General features: G+C 37.1%; 1 protein-coding gene across 1 annotated transcript; it reads left to right on the top strand.

Moving 5' to 3' along the window:
- Positions 1–654: 654 nt before the first annotated feature.
- Positions 655–19,870, top strand: LOC137394332 (mucin-4-like). The gene is made up of 15 exons (XM_068081050.1): positions 655–708; positions 1,642–1,691; positions 2,324–2,458; positions 2,775–2,821; positions 4,144–4,233; positions 7,859–8,006; positions 8,198–8,362; positions 9,906–10,141; positions 10,547–10,741; positions 11,242–11,558; positions 12,875–13,372; positions 14,154–14,351; positions 15,044–15,199; positions 17,043–17,354; positions 19,494–19,870. Exons 2-15 carry the CDS (start codon positions 1,668–1,670, stop codon positions 19,604–19,606), a joined length of 2,634 nt encoding a protein of 877 aa, XP_067937151.1. The 5' UTR covers positions 655–708; positions 1,642–1,667; the 3' UTR covers positions 19,607–19,870.
- Positions 19,871–20,076: the final 206 nt, after the last annotated feature.

Here is a 20,076-nt window from a genome sequence, read left to right as displayed (position 1 = left end):
TCTTTGGTGAAAATTGTTGTGATCGAATGCTATTGCAGGGCAGCATGAATGAATTTAATAACTTACTTCATTTGGCTGGCTTGTTACATTAATATATGCACTGAAACCTATCTAAATGATTATGTAAGATTGTCAAGGGTAATTAAACATGTTTTTACTTTTATCTAACTTTTTGATTTAGTGTTACGAGGTATGTTTACATCTCGTTCATGTCATAAATTGTGACAAAGTTTGCTCATGTGTGTGGCATGCATGCAGTTTTGTGTGTAACAATACATGTATTATTGGACCCGAACATGTAGAAAGAAGAAAATTAATAATGTATGTCGGCCTACGGGTACTGATCAGCAAACACTTCGTAGAGTTATCGGCTCCTACATATCCAAACGCATAAACAATCGGAGAGACCACAACTGCAATATACATGTATCTATAATAGTTTGTACTGCCGAGAAAGTTACTCGTAACTGATGGATTTTACACAATTTTACGAGCTAACGTTTGGAGTAAGTATGAATGCCTTAGCCAGTACAGCATTTCTACACAGCGTACATAATGTTTCGAGTGAAACTATTAGATAATAAAATGACTGGCTTATCAATCGGAATTTCTGCGGATAATCATAATACGTTTCCTTCCTGCGCGCGAGTCTGCGCAGTAACTATTTGTCCGAAATAGTATTGAACTAGTTGGGTATATCGAGTTTTGGTAAGTTAGTCTTGTCTAGTGTCTTTAATTGATCCATATATATGTTTTTGTATTAATAACTGTTTAAAAATGACGACAAAGTTCTTTATATAACTTAATGTAGTTTATATTTGTGTAATTGTCAACTTTTATCAATAGTTAACTGGATAACTGTAAAAAAACTACTTGGAGGGGTAAGATCTGTGGCATAGTACAAACAGTTATTACGTAGTGTAGTTCATTAATAAGACAATAGTGTTTTGTAGTACTTGCTAATTTATTATGGTTTTGAGTGAGCAGGTGGTAAAAAATAATAAGCTTCATTTTCCTAAATTGTATAAACGTTTATTGGTTGATGTAGTGACCTATACAGTTACATTAATATTTACTATTAACATCGTTATTTTTATGTTACGTGTTCGTTCTACTGTAAAACCTGTTGAATGTGGAATAAAAAATTTGGAAGCCAATCACGTGTCCAATTGTTGCTATTGATAAGAAGTTATAATCATTTGACAATTGAATTTAGGTAAACTTATCCATACCATGTAAACAAATATTTCATTTTTATGTAATTTTTAATTGAATTCTGACCGAATTTTAATAATTTAGTTACTGGTGACATGCCGGCTAGTTCACTATTGGCTGGTCTTATGTGATGTAGATTGGTGCTTGCTTAAATTAGATGCGTGTCTTTTACTCTCGACGTGTCACCGCGGTTGTTAGTTTATTAGACTGTAAATAGCATTATTCATTGCCGAACAACAGTTAAGCCTATCTTGATAGGCTTGTATAGAGCATTGTTGTAGCTTATCTGCTCTAACAAGATTTCGAAGTATTGTTTAGATCAGACTTACCTTGACTTTTCCTGTTTATATAGCAGCACCAGCTAGGCTACTAACCAATCTTAAGATATTTGAAGTGCACAACAATTTGTTCGCTCTTTTCTTGCAGACGAAATCCTTTCATAAATCAGCAGCATGCCTTTCGATGAGACAATCGAGGTAAGATAAAGCATATATATTGACAAAGTTGGCTGTTTTAACTAAGTAATGTGGATCTAGCGGATTTAACTTGTGAAGTATTATCTTGTAAGTTCAAAGGATATTTGTTGGTGCATAATTACAAACATTCTCCTAAACTGTTTGCACAAAAAAATCTTGTTGAAGTACATGGATGTACATGGAAAAACGCATGGCCAATAGAGTTTTTTTTTGTTTTGCATTTATGAGGTGAACAGTTAATCCAGAATGGTTGTATAATTTCTAGTGACTTGACACATGACTCAGTTGTACACTCTTCATTGGCCAAGCAATCACATGTATAACATTTTTGACTTTCTGTGGGCTGAAAAAATGTTGAAACCTTGCAAACCTAATCACTTTCGAAAATTATGGATGTATGACAATATTGCTCTCCTACTGCATCCTACTTCATGCACAGTGAATACAATTTGAATTTTCCTGCATCCCCGTATTTGATGATTTTTTTTAATACATTCTCTGAGGAGTTGACGCATCGCACATTCTCTGGGGGAAGTAAAAGTTATTTGCGTATAATGCTCTCTTACCAAATAGGCTTGTCGCTTTTGTTTCAATTCATGTGAAGTTTGAGCTAAGACTAAGATTTACTGCAGTGCCCTTTGTGCATGGAGCCACTGGACATAGATGACCTGAACTTCTACCCATGCACCTGCGGGTATCAGATATGTCGGTTCTGTTGGCACCGGATTAGAACAGATGAGAACTCACTTTGTCCTGCGTGTAGAAAGGTATGTCGCAACATTTTGTTAAATGTTTTTGCTGTTTAGATATACTACACGCTATGGCTTTGCCAAGTGTGACCATTGCATTTTTTACTCCCATAATTTCGGCAAATAGAAATGGAGAGCATGCCTTGTTTATCGTTTGTTATCTGCCATCCATAAAGTAACAAAATTAATGGATTTTTATTCAATGCAAAAATAATTTTTGTTATCAAAATAACACTCATAAATGTTTGAAAGTTCACTAGCATGTAACTATTATTGCAAACTATATTTTGTTGTCATAATCTCCTTGTGCGTGACATCACATTGCTTGTTTTAGCAATACCAGGAGGACCCTGCAGAGTTTAAGCCACTGACAGAAGAGGAGTGAGTATTAAAATGCTAATAGTTGTTGATTGACCATTCTAAACCATTCTAATCCTGATTATCACGCAAACGTGTCAATTGCATTCGACTGCGAATAGAAGGGCGTTGTACAGTAGGTCGTCGTATTACATGAAACTGTTTGCACGGTAATCTGTGTGTTAACTTTCCTATTTTCAGACTACTTGGTGTTTTTTTTTAACCAGCTTATTTCCATTTCATTGTTTACGTCAGTCATGTTTTATATGCAATGTGGGGTGTAAGTTTTGTAACATACAGATCTCCAATGGATTTTTATCACTAATCTATCGGTAGTTTTGATAAAACTGAAGCAACCTTGTGAATTTCACACAAATAATGCAATAGTTGGTATTTTTCTTGTAAGCTGGTTTAAAGGGCTCCAGCCAAATTTTTTGCAAATACATCTTGTAGCTAGGAAAGGGTTGCACTTATTTTTCTTGACTGATTTATAAATTTGATGTGATTCTAGTAGTTTTATTACAAATTTTGACAAAAGGTATTACAAAAGCCAGAGCATGATTCACTAAAGTTTTTCAATGCAGCGGCTAAAAATGAAATTAAGTAACAAATGAGTTAAAAACCGTGCCGTGGTTACTATTGCCGCCTGCTAATGATGCTCGGCCTTCACAAGCATTTACAAAATGTTGAATGGAGTCCTTTTGATGTTTTATTTTATTCATAATTTTATTCCATTTTTATTCATAAAAAAGTAAAGGAAACATTAACTGGTTTAATTTTAAATCTACTTTTACTGAATATTACAGTCAAAACTAAATGGCGTCCTAAACTTATTTAATTTTATAGTAGTTTGTTCATAGTTCAATAGTCCCTTCATCCCAGCTGGTACACTGTTGTGAAGTACCTTTCTATATTATCTGCTATATATAATATAGTATATATTAATATATACTACATATTATCTATATATAAACTTATGAGTTATGACTATTATTTTCATCGGACAACTAAATTTATAATAGTTATTATAATACCTCTTCAAGTTCTTGCATTGTGGATTGAGCCGTTTTATTTTGCTGCCTTGACAGAAAATCGTCAACAAAATTCTATATCCTAAATTTCTATGTTGTGACGGCTTATTGTGGAGACTTCAAATATAATGGTTGGACTGGATTATCGCTCTCTAAACACTGTATCATGTCCCATAGAACTATCATGTACACTGGCTGTACACTCGGCACTATCTTAAAACTGTTTGTATCTCAGTAGTGATTGGAATATTCTATTTTATGGTAAATGCTATAATGTAAGAGTTTACATGCCTTTACACTCCATGTCAATTTTAGATTAACAAAGATCAAAAAGGAAAGGAGGCAAAAGGATGTGGCGAGCAGGCAAAAGGCAGCCGAGAATAGGAGACATTTAGCAAACATTCGGTAAGATTCCTTCCCTTTGTATGGATTTTTCATTTTGACTTTTTTATTTGTTCTTGCTCAAATCCCTTGCATTTTGCTTTTATTCTCGCGCAAGAATATAGTTACTTTGTTAATCTTGGAGCTGAGCGAACCATAATATGCTTAGGTAATCAGGTCATTATTGGTAGACATTTTCTTCGCTGTTTGTATCAACACAAACCCCAAAGATACACAACTACAGAAAAGTAACTTATGATCTCAAGCGTGGAGTTATCTTATCCAACATTTTACAATTAATTAGTCTATGGAGTGGAGTCCATCTTAATAGTCACTAGTTATACATTTGAATGAGGTATTCCCCATTTTTATCAGGAATACTCATGACAGTTTCAGCCTAAGCAGCTCATTTTTGAATGGTCTGCTTGCACTTAGCCTGTCTTGACAAACTGTTGTTTTTGCGGAGTTGTTCCCCCGTCGAGCGGGCGAGCAACGCAACAGCTTGTCACAAAACGTACTGCACTTGATGCATCAGCTGCACTTATAGGGAGTTGTTCTCTTCCGTCTATGCGGCTTGGTTGCGATGTTATGTCGGTCGCTCCATTGGTAATCAACGAATTTCGCGCAAAAATTTATGTAGAAAAAATAAGATTACAACGTTTAACTAGTGACCAGTCTCTGCGGTAAACTTTAGTAGAATTTAAGCAACAACAGCGACTAAATATTTCGTTATTTGTGCGCTCAGTCAGTTTTATTTCTTTTTTGTATCAGTCAGTTTTGTTTGTTCTTATGGATTTTATTTTCAATTTATTTTATTATTAAATTCTACTAACGTTTACAACAAAGACTGGTCTTTGGTTAAACGTTGTAATCTTATTTTTTTCTACATAGATTTTTGCGCGAAATCCGTTATGATTACCAATGGAGGACCGCCATAACATCGCAGCCAAGACGCATAGACGGAAGAGAACAACTCCCTTTCAGTGCAGCTGATGCATCAGGTGCAGTACGTCTTGTGACAAGCTGTTGTGTTGCTCGCCCGCTCGACGGGGGGGGGACAACTCTGCAAAAACAACAGTTTATCAAGACAGGCTAGCTTGCACTCGAATCGGGAACCATCTAGGTACAGCGCTCAAATGGGTTATGTTGTCCTTGTTATACGGTTTTTCCGCCTTTACAGTGTTCAACACGATGTTTTTTGCCCCCCTCGCTGTACGACATTTTTTCCGCCTCTTGATATCAATCGAAATTTTTCTCGAAATTCCATTTTGGCAGTCCATGTGCGGGATACGTTGGAATACCAGAGATGTCGATATGCTATTTGCCAAAATCTCTCGTACAACGCATGAGAGAGATGATGCTTGCTCTCCACCTCAGTTTAGCACTCTTCGTGTTTCGTAAATGCTTGATATTGCGGGAGTGAAACAAAATTTTATTGTGTTTTTTTTATGGTTTAATATAATATGTGCTATGAACTTAAATTCATATATGTATATAACTATATAACCACATATATATCTTTAATTCGTTAGCCATGGGTTTAGCCAGTTTGATAAAATGAAAATGTCTTATGTTATGATGCACTATATATGGTGAAAAAAATTTAGCCAGAAATGGTTTCAACATAACTTTAATGGCCAAAAAATTGATTTTGGTGTAAACGCAACCCGCAAAAAACAATATTAATAATAAATTGTAAATGAAATAGTTATTACTTTTTGATCAAACATATAACTGCTATCTATGTTTCAATCATGAGACATTGGTTAGCTGTCTCTTTCTTGCTGTCAACCTCTGTCAGATTCTGTTTTTCTTATTATTGAAACAAGTATTATTATTTAATACTTTGTTGAACATTGATACTAGGGGAGTGACACATTTGAACCTCACTGCGTCATCGCGGTGCAGTATGAAGTAAGTTTGCAGTGCATTACAACTTCTAATGCGCAGTCGATATTTACTGCAACTGTGCTTCTACTGCACTGCGATCTACCGCGCGTTTACTTTCATAACGCATTACCTGAAAACCAGCAATTCATGCCTTCTGCAGGTGTGCATACTTCAAAACTTGAAACTGCTTGTATACTGCAACTGTGCATAAGTATGAAGTTGATACTTTGGATCAACTGACACTGCTGGCTTTTCGGGCATTTGTAGTGCATTGTACATTGAACAAATTGTCAAATGCTATGATTAACAAGTTTATGGACTTGCGTTCCAACTCCCATATCATTTCTAACTCCCATATCATTTCTAACTCCCATATTATTTCTAACTCCCATATCATTTCTAACTCCCATATCATTTCTAACTCCCATATCATTTCTAACTCCCATATCATTTCTAACTCCCATATCATTTCTAACTCCCATATCATTTCGTCGGAATAGGCAGTCAAACATTTTCACCATTCCGATAGATGAAATTGGGTCTTAGTATTGCATTTACATTAACATTATATATTAAAACCATAATAGAATTTCATTTAAATCATATACTTCTCATTAATTGCGATCAATTCATTCGCCTATTCATACTCAGCAGTATTTCCATCCTGCAACTGTGTTGTTGTTTTGTCAAAGTCAACTTACTACTTGATTCTGGTATGAGTTTTCACGAGAATGTACTGTTCGCATACATACAATGTGTATGCAATGCAAAAGGTATTACTGTATCAAGCACTGCGAAACGCGTACCAGCAAAACTCCCACTGCATATAACGCCACACACTGCGCAATAGGCAATGCTGCCACTGCACCAATTTTGCTTACTGCATATTAAACATAGCTGTATTGTTTATACACTGCGTACTGCGCATTAGTAAATGTACGTAAAGCCATTATACTGCTTATTGCATGGCTGTGACATGCTTGTATCCGCTACTGCACTGTTAATGTAGCTATCTAGAATTCCAGACAAAAATTTACTGCAGCTGCAATGCATTTTACATCTGGTCATCAGTGAGTACTTATCAATGTGCGGTTATGATTTTTTTTGTAACGGTCTCAACCTGATTGATACGTCTGCCTGTTGGTATTTTCTGTCTTAGTTCAAACTACTTCAGACAGTTAGAAATAACGCTTTGTCAAAGCAATTCTGATATTGATCTGATATTTGAACCAATAACCATCACACGGCAATAACAATGCATTGTACCATCTGTACTACCAAACAGTTCCCATATACATTACGCTTACGGTCATTTCAAAATCTCATGTTGTAGTTTGCTTGTTTCAATAATACGCTTGGAAATGCGAAGTCAGAAACACGTTGAAAATGTTTGTTGATGGTTGTATGATATATAAATTAGAATATTATTTTTGCTGTCTTTAGCATTATTGTAGTAATCTCATTAGACTAACAATTGGCAAATCATAACACAAATATCAATATTCGTACTTGCGAAATTTTCAACATATTTTCTCCACTCTGGCCCGATCGCATTGCAACATTTATTAGCTCCTTGGTAATTGTAGGGGTTTTGTGAGCAAGTTTGATAGATGTAGCAGCCTCACAAATAGTCTGCTTTTTATTGTAAAAATATGGGTAGTCATCTTCAACTTTGTTTGTACCACCATTTTGCTGTTCAATCTAAGAGTTTATTTGGTGATACAGTTTATCTATATTTCATGAGTCTATTTTGTTTCAGGGTTGTTCAGAAGAACCTCGTATTTGTCGTCGGTCTCTCTACTAGGCTCGCTGACACGGAGGTTCTCAAAAGGCAAGACTACTTTGGCAAATATGGCAAAATTTTAAAAGTAGTTATCAACTCTAGTACTTCCTACGCCGGGGCTCAGGTATGCAATTGCATTTTATCTTGATGTAATGGATTCTGTTCGTTGTTTGTGTTTCAATTTATGCCAGGTTATTGTGCTGAGGTTTATGCAAAGTTTAGCATTATTACATTGAAGCTGGTCAGTGATAATCGTGCCAGTATAGACTGATATCTTTTTAGCTAGTAATACTGAGTTGCACGGGGATATTTTAGGGACCGAGTGCGAGTGCTTACATCACATACACTAAACCTGAAGACTGTCTCAGGGCAATAAATGCTGTCAATAATTTATATGTGGATGGAAGGACTTTGAAAGCATCTCTTGGTACGACCAAGTATTGTAGTCACTTTCTCAAAGGAACGCAGTGCAACAAAGCGGTGAGTAACCAACCAGCTCAAGAGGAGGTGGTAGGTCAATTAAAGACTAGCACCCTGATGGTTTTAATATCCAGTTACACGATTAGTTACACTTTTTGTCTTTTGTTTCCTTAAAACCTGAAAATATCAGAGTAGGTGTTAAAAGCAGTGTTTTGTGTAGTCTAGTCAATGGCAATAAAATACGTTCACTCGTAATCTGTAAAGTAACTGTTTAACCTTAATCTGCAGTTGGTTATTTTAGACACTACCAGTAATACAGTAGACGCTCCTACAACGTAAATAATTCATTCGGAGAATGTTTACGTTATAGGGATTATTTTATGTTATATGAAGAGTAAAATACATGTAAATTGCCTAATCCGCTCCAAGATCTTTTAGAACTCATCCATTCGGACCTTCAAGAAGGAAAAAAGCTAGACTCAGCTTTTAATTTATTGGCCGTACCATAACTGAAGTGTTATTGGTTCGCATCGACAGCTTTTCCCCTTTTCTTTACCACTTACTCGAGTTATGATCTACGATTGCAGTAATTTTACAATAAATTAAGGGGAGCACACACCTCCAACATCAATTTACAACAATTTGATCATTTTGTTTCTAGGCAGCAAAACCTATTTTGCAAAGGAAAAAAATAATATTAATATTTTATGTCTACAATAAAGTAAAATGGAAACACATGTATATTTTATTATAATAAGAGCGGTATTTATTTGTCCATCTATTTGTATCCAGGAGTCAAGGTTAGAAGAAAAAATAGCTTTTGACGGTGCTCCAACTCGTGACATTGAGACTAGCCGAATGACACTCACACCCGCATCAATTCTGAATGATAGTTGTACGGCTACTGACTCTCTGTGCCTTACTGATAGAGATGCCCCGATTCTAAATTCACCAGCCGATTCAGATACTGATCCGCTATACCGATTCTTATTGAAAAATTATCCGATTCAGATATATATTCATGTACTGACATACCGTGCATGTAGTAACAAAACAGTCCATGTTTCTTGTAATTAATAATAGTAATTACTGTTAGCGGTACAGTTCTCTCTGTGATAATGAAGTCTCTCTTCTATAGCTGAATAAACTGCTGCGCCGGTGCTGCTAGTGTTGTTAGCAGCACCGGCGTTAACTTTTCGATAGCTAGTTTTTTCCATTTTTCAAAAGCTTACATTTTCCGCATACTAAATTATCATGATTTTGGTTAATTTCGAAGCTCTGTCTGTCTAAGCATACAATTAACACGGAATTAAGAACAGATCAATCTCGCTTACAAAATTGACTACCATCAGGTATTAATTCTTTTTATATACTAACTAAACAGTTAATTTTGATACAAAATCATGTTTTGTGGAAAGTTCAGAAAATCACACTATCATAAACCCAGACCAGCAACTAGAAATTTATTTAAAAAAAGTTATTTGAGGTCATATACTATTGGCTCTGTGTAACAACCTAAATTATATATTTGTCCAAATTTGTGAAACTTACTTTAATGACGTGCGTGAAGTAGGTACATAGGACTCATGATTTTGTGTTATAGGATTGTATGTATCTACATGAATTGGGTGATGAGGAAGCTAGTTTTACAAAAGAGGAAATGCAGTCGGGCAAACATCAAGATTACGAACAAAAGCTTGTCGACACTTACCTGACTGCAACATCTAACATTTCTAGTAATACAATACCAACTGCCAGCAAGCTTTCATCAGGAGATGCAGCTATCGTCAATGGTACTGGAACGGCTCTAAGTAACAAACCTTCAAACACTAATCAGAGGTATGTATGACTACGGCGTCATAGTTTACCTTCTTGCCTCATTTTTCATGAAACTTGATGCTATTGGTCATTGTAGAATCTATATAAACTGCTGAGTGAATATATCACCCAGTGAGAACACATTAAAATATGTGGATAGTTTATTTGTTATCAACATGAGCACAAAAAACTGAAGTTTTCTTGAAGAATGGAAGGTTGTATGTATACCAAGCTCATTGACATCATTATAGAAGTATTTTTATTAAACATTACCTGTTTGTTTTTATTTTATATGTCCAGCAATTGGTCAACAATTCTTACTAGTTGTTAGTAGATGACAAGTGTCAAGCTACATGTTGAAGATTGATGAACAGCTACCATAGTCATTGACTAGTTGAGTTTACTATTGAAGTTTTTTTCTGTTAGAAAAAAGACAGACTCTGGTTCAAGCAATGGCTCAAGTAAACTGAAAGAACCATGGCCACTGTTGAACAGCAATCGGAGTACTGGGGCTACGGCTGGCAAAGATGAAGGAGATGTTACTCCTGACATAATCCAAACTTCTACCGCATCGGCTCCGAATACTACAACGAGTGCAATGGGGACGGTTCCCTCGCAAAGGTAGCATGACCTACATTATAGAACAGTATCTTGATTAGAGTTTCGCGATTTTCATAAATCACCAGGTGATTCAATTCGATATTGCAAAATGACGATTTGCGATATTATAGTGTGAAAACTTGTAAATTTTTGTTAATTTTACTGTACATTTCAACTCTAAAAAAACTGTTTTGTGTTCGTGATAATTAGAAACATTTGTTTCATGAATGCCCATGTATGTGGAAGGCCATAAAATGAGGTCCGTGCATTTTAGGTCCAGTCCAGTTCAAATCGTCTTTAAAAATCGCCACCAAATCAATCTGGATACATTTTCTTAGGGTTTGCTTTTACTTCTCTGCTAGTCGGTGTAAACTATTCACTTCAAGCATATCGGACGACTTACTCTGCATCCGCTTTTGCATTTAGCTCATAGATGCACTCATTGTCTAGCACAGGGAGATAAATTGACATTATTGTGGTCTGCTTTATTTGACTGGCTTGTATGTTATTTTATTTTGAAGTTTGACCAATCATAGCTCTCCATCTTCAACATATTCAACTTTATCAAATCCTCGCACACCAACCCCGGAAGCGCTACCAGCAGTGACTAGACTATCGACTACCACAGCTAGCGAAGGACACCCTTCACCTATTATCACCAATTCTGAGGCACCACCTGTTAAGACTATGCTCGCCGCAAGGAAGCTGCCATTTTCTGAGTCTACGGAGACTACACCCAACTCGAGTGATGATCTAGCAAGTGAAGACCTCAACTCATTATACTCGAAGCCTGTTTCGATTGCAAGCACTACAGCACAATCACAGATACCTGGTACAGGTGGGCTTGTCATGTTTAATCAGCTGTATTTGGACGCATCGGAGAATGAGTGATAAATCTTAAGCCTGGTTCCCATATCGATTGCGAGACTCAGGAGGTAACATGCGCAGCAAAACGCTTGCGATGCTATGCACGGCGGGATCTGTTCACATAAAAGCCACATCGTTAATAATATCGTAAACATAATTGCGTAATCAAATAAAATGTTTGCTCGCCATGCCGCTCTTATAATGGTGACCTTTACCCGTACAGTGCATTTCGGGAAGGTTTTGTCGGCGGCCATTTGCGAAATTTGAACAGCGTTAAACTATTGCGATGCCGCCGGCGGTACCCGGCGCATACGTTCCCATTTCATCGCTAATAGCCTGCGTGCTGTCACCGGTGCTTTGCAACGTATATGGGAACCAGGCTTTAGCTATCTGTAATCGTCATTGTTTTTTTTTCGCTCAAGCTCATTGCGAGCATATGTCAAAGTTTTACTTTTATTACGACATTCTAGTGGCCTAGCACGCCTGACCTGCAGACAACAGGTTGGGGTTAAACTCCCAAATGGTGGTTAGAGGAATGACATCCAACCGGAATGACATTCATCTGCAACTGGGCATGTCTCCAGTCATCAAGGTTCCCTTATCACTAGACTCAGACGTGTTCAGCCAAGATCACGGAGCCATTGTTTATACAGCAATGCTCTTAAACAACATGCACAGCCTCTACTTGCAGTCAGCTATACAGACATCATGCTTGATCTTCGAGGAGCTCACACACTCGATTTTCTTCTAATTTTAATGCAACTTAATACTTGGTCAAGGATAGTTTGTTGTGATGTTTGTCTTTGAATTCAGCTAACTATGAAAGTAATTCAAAGTATACACACCGGTGTATGTCACTGTGCAAGGCCTGTTGGCAGTTTCAAGTTTGTCACCCCGAAAGGTGTTTGGCGACTTTAACGTCCTCTTTCATTAGTTTATAGTTCATATCGGCTGCTAAAGTTTTAATACAACTACTGACATATGTGTACCCTCCTTTCAACTGTCTCGAACTCAACTTGACAGCTTCAAAGTTTTATGACATGGACAGCTACTAAATTACCCATTTGGCTCAGTACAACCTAAATAGCCTTTTTCTTAATTTGGTGGGATACGTTGCTGCTATATTTTGTATGTTTTGTTGGTCTTCTGTCTTGGGGTTTAACATGAAAAAAAAATATGAAAAAAGTCAGGCTAGGAATAGTTCATTTGGCTCTGCTTAAGCTTGTGGTTGTTTGTACAAATAGCCCAACTTCCGTCATATTCATTTGCTTTTGCTGTTGATTTCAGGGTCACTGGGATTTAATGAATTTAATAAAGATGGTGATGTCTTACTAACGACTCACTCTTCTGACTGGCCATCTTCCTTTGACCAAGGCACAGCAGTATCTGATGATGACCTCGGGTTTGACCCTTACATGGAATCTAATAAGGGCCTCGCTGACATGCTCAAAAATGAGTCTGGTCATGTAATGTCACCGCTTTCTCATTTCCGCGCTAACGGAATAGGACTGCCCTCAGCTCACCACAGACCACCACCAGGAGTTGGTGTGAGGCACAACCTCATGGCAGGAGGCAGTGGCGATATGATTAGTGCGGGTATTATGTCATCTATTGTCACTCCATCGTCACCTTCTGCCTTAACATCTGTAGTCTGCTCTACTGCTTCTGCACTTCCACCTCCTCCACCAGGGCTAGCGGTCTTTCCGCAGTACACCAGCGATGGGGGTGCTGCCGGCTTGTCTTCCGCAACTGTCACACCCCCTCCTAGCACAACTAATGGCCCAGGTATTCATCTTCAGTTGATATGCTTTTTCTCATTTCTGTTCAATATTATTGCTTTAAATGTTGTTGGTGTATACTGTACTAGTTTGTGACAAAGTTGTTGAAACCAAATGTTTGAGCTGTTATATTCATTCCGGAGTAAAGCTAAGATGGACTCATTGATTATCGCTTGAGAGAATGATTTTGTTCTTGAATCTCTTTCCCAGCTGAAATTTAGATTAAGTTCTTTGAGCTATTATTGCTTCTGGTACCTCAGATGTTGTTAGATGCTTTTAAATTTCAAGTTATCATTAACCAAATAAGGACCATCACTTAGGAGTTGTATTCTCACACTTCAGTCTATAAGTTGTCAACTTATTTGAGGCAAATGCTCAAGATTTAAGATTTGTAATGATTTGGACTGTTTCAAAATTTCACTATTATTGTAGGACTGCAATAAACTATTATCATTCTATAAATAATATTTAGACAAACTAATATATCGGCTATGTTCGGCATAGCAACTTGAAATATGTATTATATCTAATGTATTGTAAGGTAGCAGTATCATATGTGTTAATTATAATACTTAGTGCTAAGACGATGGCCAACTGTGTCTCGGTTTCATGATAATGGGAAAATTCGCCTGACATTGATGAGAAAATCGCATGATCATGATTCAACAAGAATTAGTAACTACACCGATGCGCCGGCTACCACACGTCTGTTATATATACTCTTTGGTAAATTGTAGAACATCTTTTAATTGGTTAATTACAAACCTCATGGACGAGTTTTTTTGTAGATGCTGCAGCATACAGAGGCAGTAGAATGCTTGGGTTGATGAACCTCGGTCCATCAGGTGTCAACCATTCACCAACTTCGCATATGCTCTCTCAGTCTCCTGTCAACTCACTGCCTAGGAGTCCGTATAGTGACAGTCGGCTCAACTCCATTCAACCACCACAGCAGAATCAGGCACCCTTTAGTGGCTTCTCTAATGGTTGGTTGTGTGCCCCTCATCGGGTCTTATGCGGTACTCAATAACAAGTCTGCTCATGAGTATCACAATTTCTGTTTCGCTTTATGACAAACAGAAATTGTTCATTTTTGAGTTTATCATTCGATATTTAATATTTGGTTCAGTTGATACGCTGCAGTTAGTTAATGATACTCTGCATATAATCGTGCTTATGTTTCATCAGCCGTCGTATTTAATTATGTTGTGTTACTTGGGCAGCTTTTTATTGATATATCTGGTATTCTATGAGCTGATATAACTGCGGACTGTGTTGTTTGCCCATTGTACAAACTATATGTAATAAACAAAACATGTATGCCCATGCAATTTTATGTTTCGTATTACCTTGAAGCACATTCTGGTGCAGCAACTGTTCTGGGACAGTGACCACAGATGACATGGTTATATCGTCCCTTTTCCTTATTGCTATATTGCTGTTCCATTATTGAGCTGGTTGCTGTACGGTGACGAACAACCATTGTAGTTAGATTTGAGGATATAGGTTGGGCAATCTTGCAGACATGCTAGTTGCAAATACCCAGATGTTCTAGCATGCTCATTTGTATTTCGCCTGGCAGGAGGATGTTCTTGCCAATTTATACTGTTCCCTGTCATTTTCAGTTTGTTAGATTTACCACTTCCATTTAGCCGCATAAAGTCCTCTTTCTCTGCAGGTATGACCGACTCAACCTACAATACTCAGGAAATACGAGACAGTCTAAAAGCACTACTGCCCAATGCCTCTATAAATGTTCTACCACAGACTTTGCAGCACAGCAGGCTAAGAAATAGTTACATGCAACCAGGTTTTGGAGGACATAATCCCTCACGTAAGATGCGCTTTGATTTTTATTGTCTGTCACTGTCATGTTTACGCACATTAGTAGTAATTATTAAATTACTATCACATTTTACATGAAATTATCCTTGCAATCAGAAGTGATTTTTTTCTGGTTACATCAGTTTCTATTTATATGCATGGTGGAAAAAACTTTATCCAGTTGCGTTCACTGAAAATTGTATGCGCCTTTAAAACTTTCATATTTCAATTGCAGCGTGTGATATGGCAAGTCCAATTCACACTTGCTATTTAAAAAATTTAGAAATAAATCAAAACAGATATATAACATTAAATATTTTGGTTCAACAAAGGAAGCAAGTTATAATAATTATGAAGTTATAGCACAGTGGACGCTCCTACAATAATCCGTTCCAAGAATGTTTATATTATAGGGATTTTACGTTATACAAACAGTAAAGTACTTGTAAATTGATTAATCTGTTCGAAGTTTGTCCCAAATTCACCCCATTGACCCTTCAAATAGAAATAATCTAAACCTAATTTTTTAATTTCGTGACTGTACAGTAACTCTTATTATTGGTTCCTATCAACATCTTATCTGTTTTTTCTTATTATTTTCACTTGTTTTAAGGTTCATGATTTCGGTAATTTTATATGAAGTTACGGGAAGTTACGGGGAGTGCACACCTTCCATGTTAATTTAAATCGACTTTTTTTTCCAGCTAACAGGTCAGTGCTGCATAAAATTGAAAATATTCTGCATGTCTAAAATAAAGTGAAACAAAAAATGTCTACTATCCTAAGAGTTGTACCTGTCTATTCGTTTGTTCATTTTTCCCAAGTCGCGGTTATCATAAAAGATTAATTTGAACCAGACTCCAATTGGTGACATTTAGGTTGATAGACCGGCGTTCTAGCCCCTGCACCAAGTAATAGCCTTAAAGTATTTCTGAATAATTGTGCAGCTACTTATTCTCTTTGTTTTATTGGCACTCCTGACGATCTTCCACACTGACGACCTCTCACGGCATGCTAGACTGCGAGGGTACTACACATCATTTTTTCTCCCTAATGTGACAATAGCAAAAGCGATATTTTTAAGGATAACTAAAGGATTTTTGTTATTCAGATTGCATTTGAGAACTTGCACCAACTAGATACTACGTTGTATGGAATTTCTTACATAATACGAAGCAAAAACTTTACATGAACTCTTCATGTTAAGTGAAATTTACATTACCGGAGCTTCTACGGTACTAAGGATAAAAAATTTAGTGCTGAAGTGAAACCATTAGAGTATGCTGCGCTAATGTATTCCACTATTCAATTGTTAAAAGCTAATATCATATTGTATACATATATACATGTATATGTTGTAAATTTATGTATGTTGTACATATTATGTGTATATATTGCATATCTATTTTATATATTGTATAAGTAGTTATCTGACATTAATTTTTAAAAGTAATTCCACGAGTGAACATAAATAAAATAAAGTAAAATTTAAAACTACAAAATAACTTTACACTAATAGTAATAAATGGAGTAATCGTTTAGACTAAAGCTTATTTGGGGGGAAGTTCAATTTTTTTTCGCTGTAAATATGTTTCGCCATGTCATTTGCCAGATGTCTTTGTTTGAAAAACAAGTATGCCCAATGAGCGACACCAAGATTTGTAGCGAAGAAAAATTCGATATTTCTGATAAGTTTTAGCCTATGTATACATACTATATAGTGAAGGACAGACATTGCCAATATTAAACATACACAAGCATACCATATTCTATTGAAGATAAGGAGGTATCAGCTCTACCGGAAACTAATCTTTAGAGAAATTGATGAGTTTATTCCTGAGTCTATATTTCAGATTCGTGGAATGGCTCCTCTCAAACACCTCATCAGCCAATCCAAACGCATAGCTCACTGGATGAACAGTTTGCTGATCCAGCGATAGTGTCTGGATGTTTGAGTCTGACAGATGCTAGCGGTAGTCCTCCCGGTGTTCAGCCACACTGGCTCAAGTCTATACAGCAGCTCACTGAGATGGACTCTTCTCCAGTCAAGCAGCCAAGTACTTCACAGCCTCATGCAATGCCTAGCGTGCAGCCGATGTATAACAGGGCTCCTACTACACACAGTCGTATGCCTTTTGCACAGAATCTACACATGAGTCAACCTGGTTAGTTAATATACAAAAATGTACAGGCCAAATTCTTGGGACTCGCGAGCCATTTCTCTGCAGTTTTACTCTCGCTAATCAAGTGAATGCATTTGGCTTTTCTATTTTCAATTGAATATGTTACGCTAATGGTAGGGTATGATTAACATTGGCAGTTTCTGTCCTTAAATATCTTCTGTGCCATTAGTCGGTTCTCTGCTAAAAATAATTATTTTTAGCTTGATTTAATTAAACATCATCACGTAGAGCAGCTGACGAGCAGCTTTGGTCCGTTTTTCTATAGTTGTGTCCATTAGATTTCTGGCAGTTGAAATCCTGTGTAGTCAACTGGAGTAAATTTGACTATGAGGTGGGAGAGGCAAAGTGCGGGGATCATGAACTCTCTTAAACGTTGATTCGTTACACTCTGATAGTTTTGTAGATGACCTTTAACGCAAATCCTAGTTCAAAATCAGATACACATTTTGCCTAGTATAGGATGTTGGATTCTCTTGGACGATATTGGTTTTAGCGCCATTGTAATTTCTTAGGGATTATGTGTCTATAATTTTCCTTTGATTTACTGTTTTTATGAAGCAGTAGACTTAAGTATTTTTGTGCAGTTTTTTGAGTTTTTCCGATGTGCGTTTTAATTGAAATGTTCTTTTTGTATCTAGTCGAAGCTGAATCTAAGTTAATACTTCCATGTTTGGTTGTCGTATGTATATCAACAATGAACTTTTCAATCAGTTCGCCTTTAGTCCTATTTTCTATTGCTGGATTACAGAGTCTCGCAAAGTGAGCGTTAATTCAAATAAATTAGCCTGCTTCATGTACTCTTCCTGTTAGGCTAATTTGTGCAGCTGCAGTTGACCGAAATCATCAATATTTTTCTTTATCATTTTTTTCATTTTTTGAAAAGGCTCCTTTGTCTGCCAAGCGTGAACACAAAACCATACTCTACTCTACATGGTATTACGACTGGCAGAATGTTAGATGCGCATTATTTGTTCTAAGCGTACAGTGGACTCCGCCGTACAGTGGACTCCGCCGTACAGTGGACTCCGCCGTACAGTGGACTCCGCCGTACAGTGGACTCCGCCGTACAGTGGACTCCGCCGTACAGTGGACTCCGCCGTACAGTGGACTCCGCCGTACAGTGGACTCCGCCGTACAGTGGACTCCGCCGTACAGTGGACTCCGCCGTACAGTGGACTCCGCCGTACAGTGGACTCCGCCGTACAGTGGACTCCGCCGTACAGTGGACTTCAGCGTACAGTGGACTCCGCCGTACAGTGGACTTCAGCGTACAGTGGACTCCGCCGTACAGTGGACTTCAGCGTACAGTGGACTCCGCCGTACAGTGGACTTCAGCGTACAGTCGCCATACAATTTTAATTTATTCCAGTGTTATCATCGTAAGGCAAAAATATTGTATAGAGGGGGTATAGAAACTCATAGTAATTATCTAATGCAAACATCCTCTGGTAAAAACATCAAAATTTTATATACGTACAATACATATTAAAAATTAGTAACAAACTAGTATGTCAGCTTTAGTAACTATAGTTACCGATAGTATTGTGTATTTAGTGATTATGATCTGCAGTAAAATGTAACATTACAATGTACAACTTGTATGTGCAGCAGCAGCAGTACATACCGTCAGGAGTTCTTACCTTTGGGACAGCCGTATAACATAAACTTTAACTTGAATGAATTTAGCTTACTAGACACATTTTAAAGCTAAGTTTTAGTATGTATTTTACTAAACTTCAATTTTGTCATCATCTAAAATTTTATCACCTGTTTCTGGTTTAGTTTTCACTCTAACTTATAACGAGTAACGCTCAAATGGGAGAGAGCGAGCATTGTATCTCTTTCAGGCGTGGTGGGAGGGATTTCAGTGAATAGCATATTAGCATCTTCGTTATTCTCACGTATTCAGCACATCGACTGCCAAATTTGAATTTCGAGAGAATTTTCCGCTGGTGTATGGCGGAAAAAATGTTGCGTGGTGAAAGTGAAAACACATTGTGTTCCACATTGTATGGCGAAAATACCATATAACAGGCTGATTGTAACTGGGCTGCACTGTAATTCCAAGTGTAATTTAAAGGTGAGGTATTTTCAACTTTAGCTAATCACTGTTATTTGCAGGTACTCCAACCGGTAGTTGGCCGTCTTTCCAACCACATAACCCTCCACCAGGTTTTCCATCACCATTTAGATCCACCACACAGAACCCACACATGGCCACATTGGAAAGCTAGACATGTGCTGAAAAAGAATAAGAGAGACATTATCTTTATTTTGATTACATCATCATATTTAAAAGGCTATGGATGAACGATAACTGTGCAGTAGTATAATTTTCCTTATTTAAATGAATTATTCTGTTTTCTGGCTGATATTTGCTCCGAATTTGGAGCTGCTGTGTCAGAGGGCAGCATTGGCTAATGCCACTGTTTACCATCATATTTCACCACGTGAACACCATCTTAAAGTAAAATACATTTTGTATTGTGCAAAAACTACCTCATCAACGCTATAAAGCTATTCCTGCTTTCAATTTGGTACAGATGCATTGTTTCCATCGCTACAATAGTACTATTAATATTGATCTCTACTTGCAAATCATGTCAATATTTGGCGATTGTGTTTCTCTCAAGTTAGCTGTGCTGTACATGTTAGGTAGCTGATATTCGTCTACTAGGCAGACAGATGGCTCTTGTGTACCATT

This window comes from Watersipora subatra, chromosome 1, assembly GCF_963576615.1.
Source record: "Watersipora subatra chromosome 1, tzWatSuba1.1, whole genome shotgun sequence".
Lineage (NCBI taxonomy): Eukaryota > Metazoa > Bryozoa > Gymnolaemata > Cheilostomatida > Watersiporidae > Watersipora > Watersipora subatra.
Note: the sequence above shows the minus strand (reverse complement) of the source record. Positions and strands in the feature narration are given on the sequence as shown.

Bases quoted from the DNA above. Each gene is read 5' to 3' on its own strand.
- LOC137394332 (XM_068081050.1), top strand. From the start codon at position 1,668: ATGCCTTTCGATGAGACAATCGAG. The intron at 8,363-9,905 runs GTGAGTAACCAA...TTTGTGTTATAG, and splicing joins GAACGCAGTGCAACAAAGCG to GATTGTATGTATCTACATGA. The intron at 15,200-17,042 runs GTAAGATGCGCT...TCTATATTTCAG, and splicing joins TGGAGGACATAATCCCTCAC to ATTCGTGGAATGGCTCCTCT.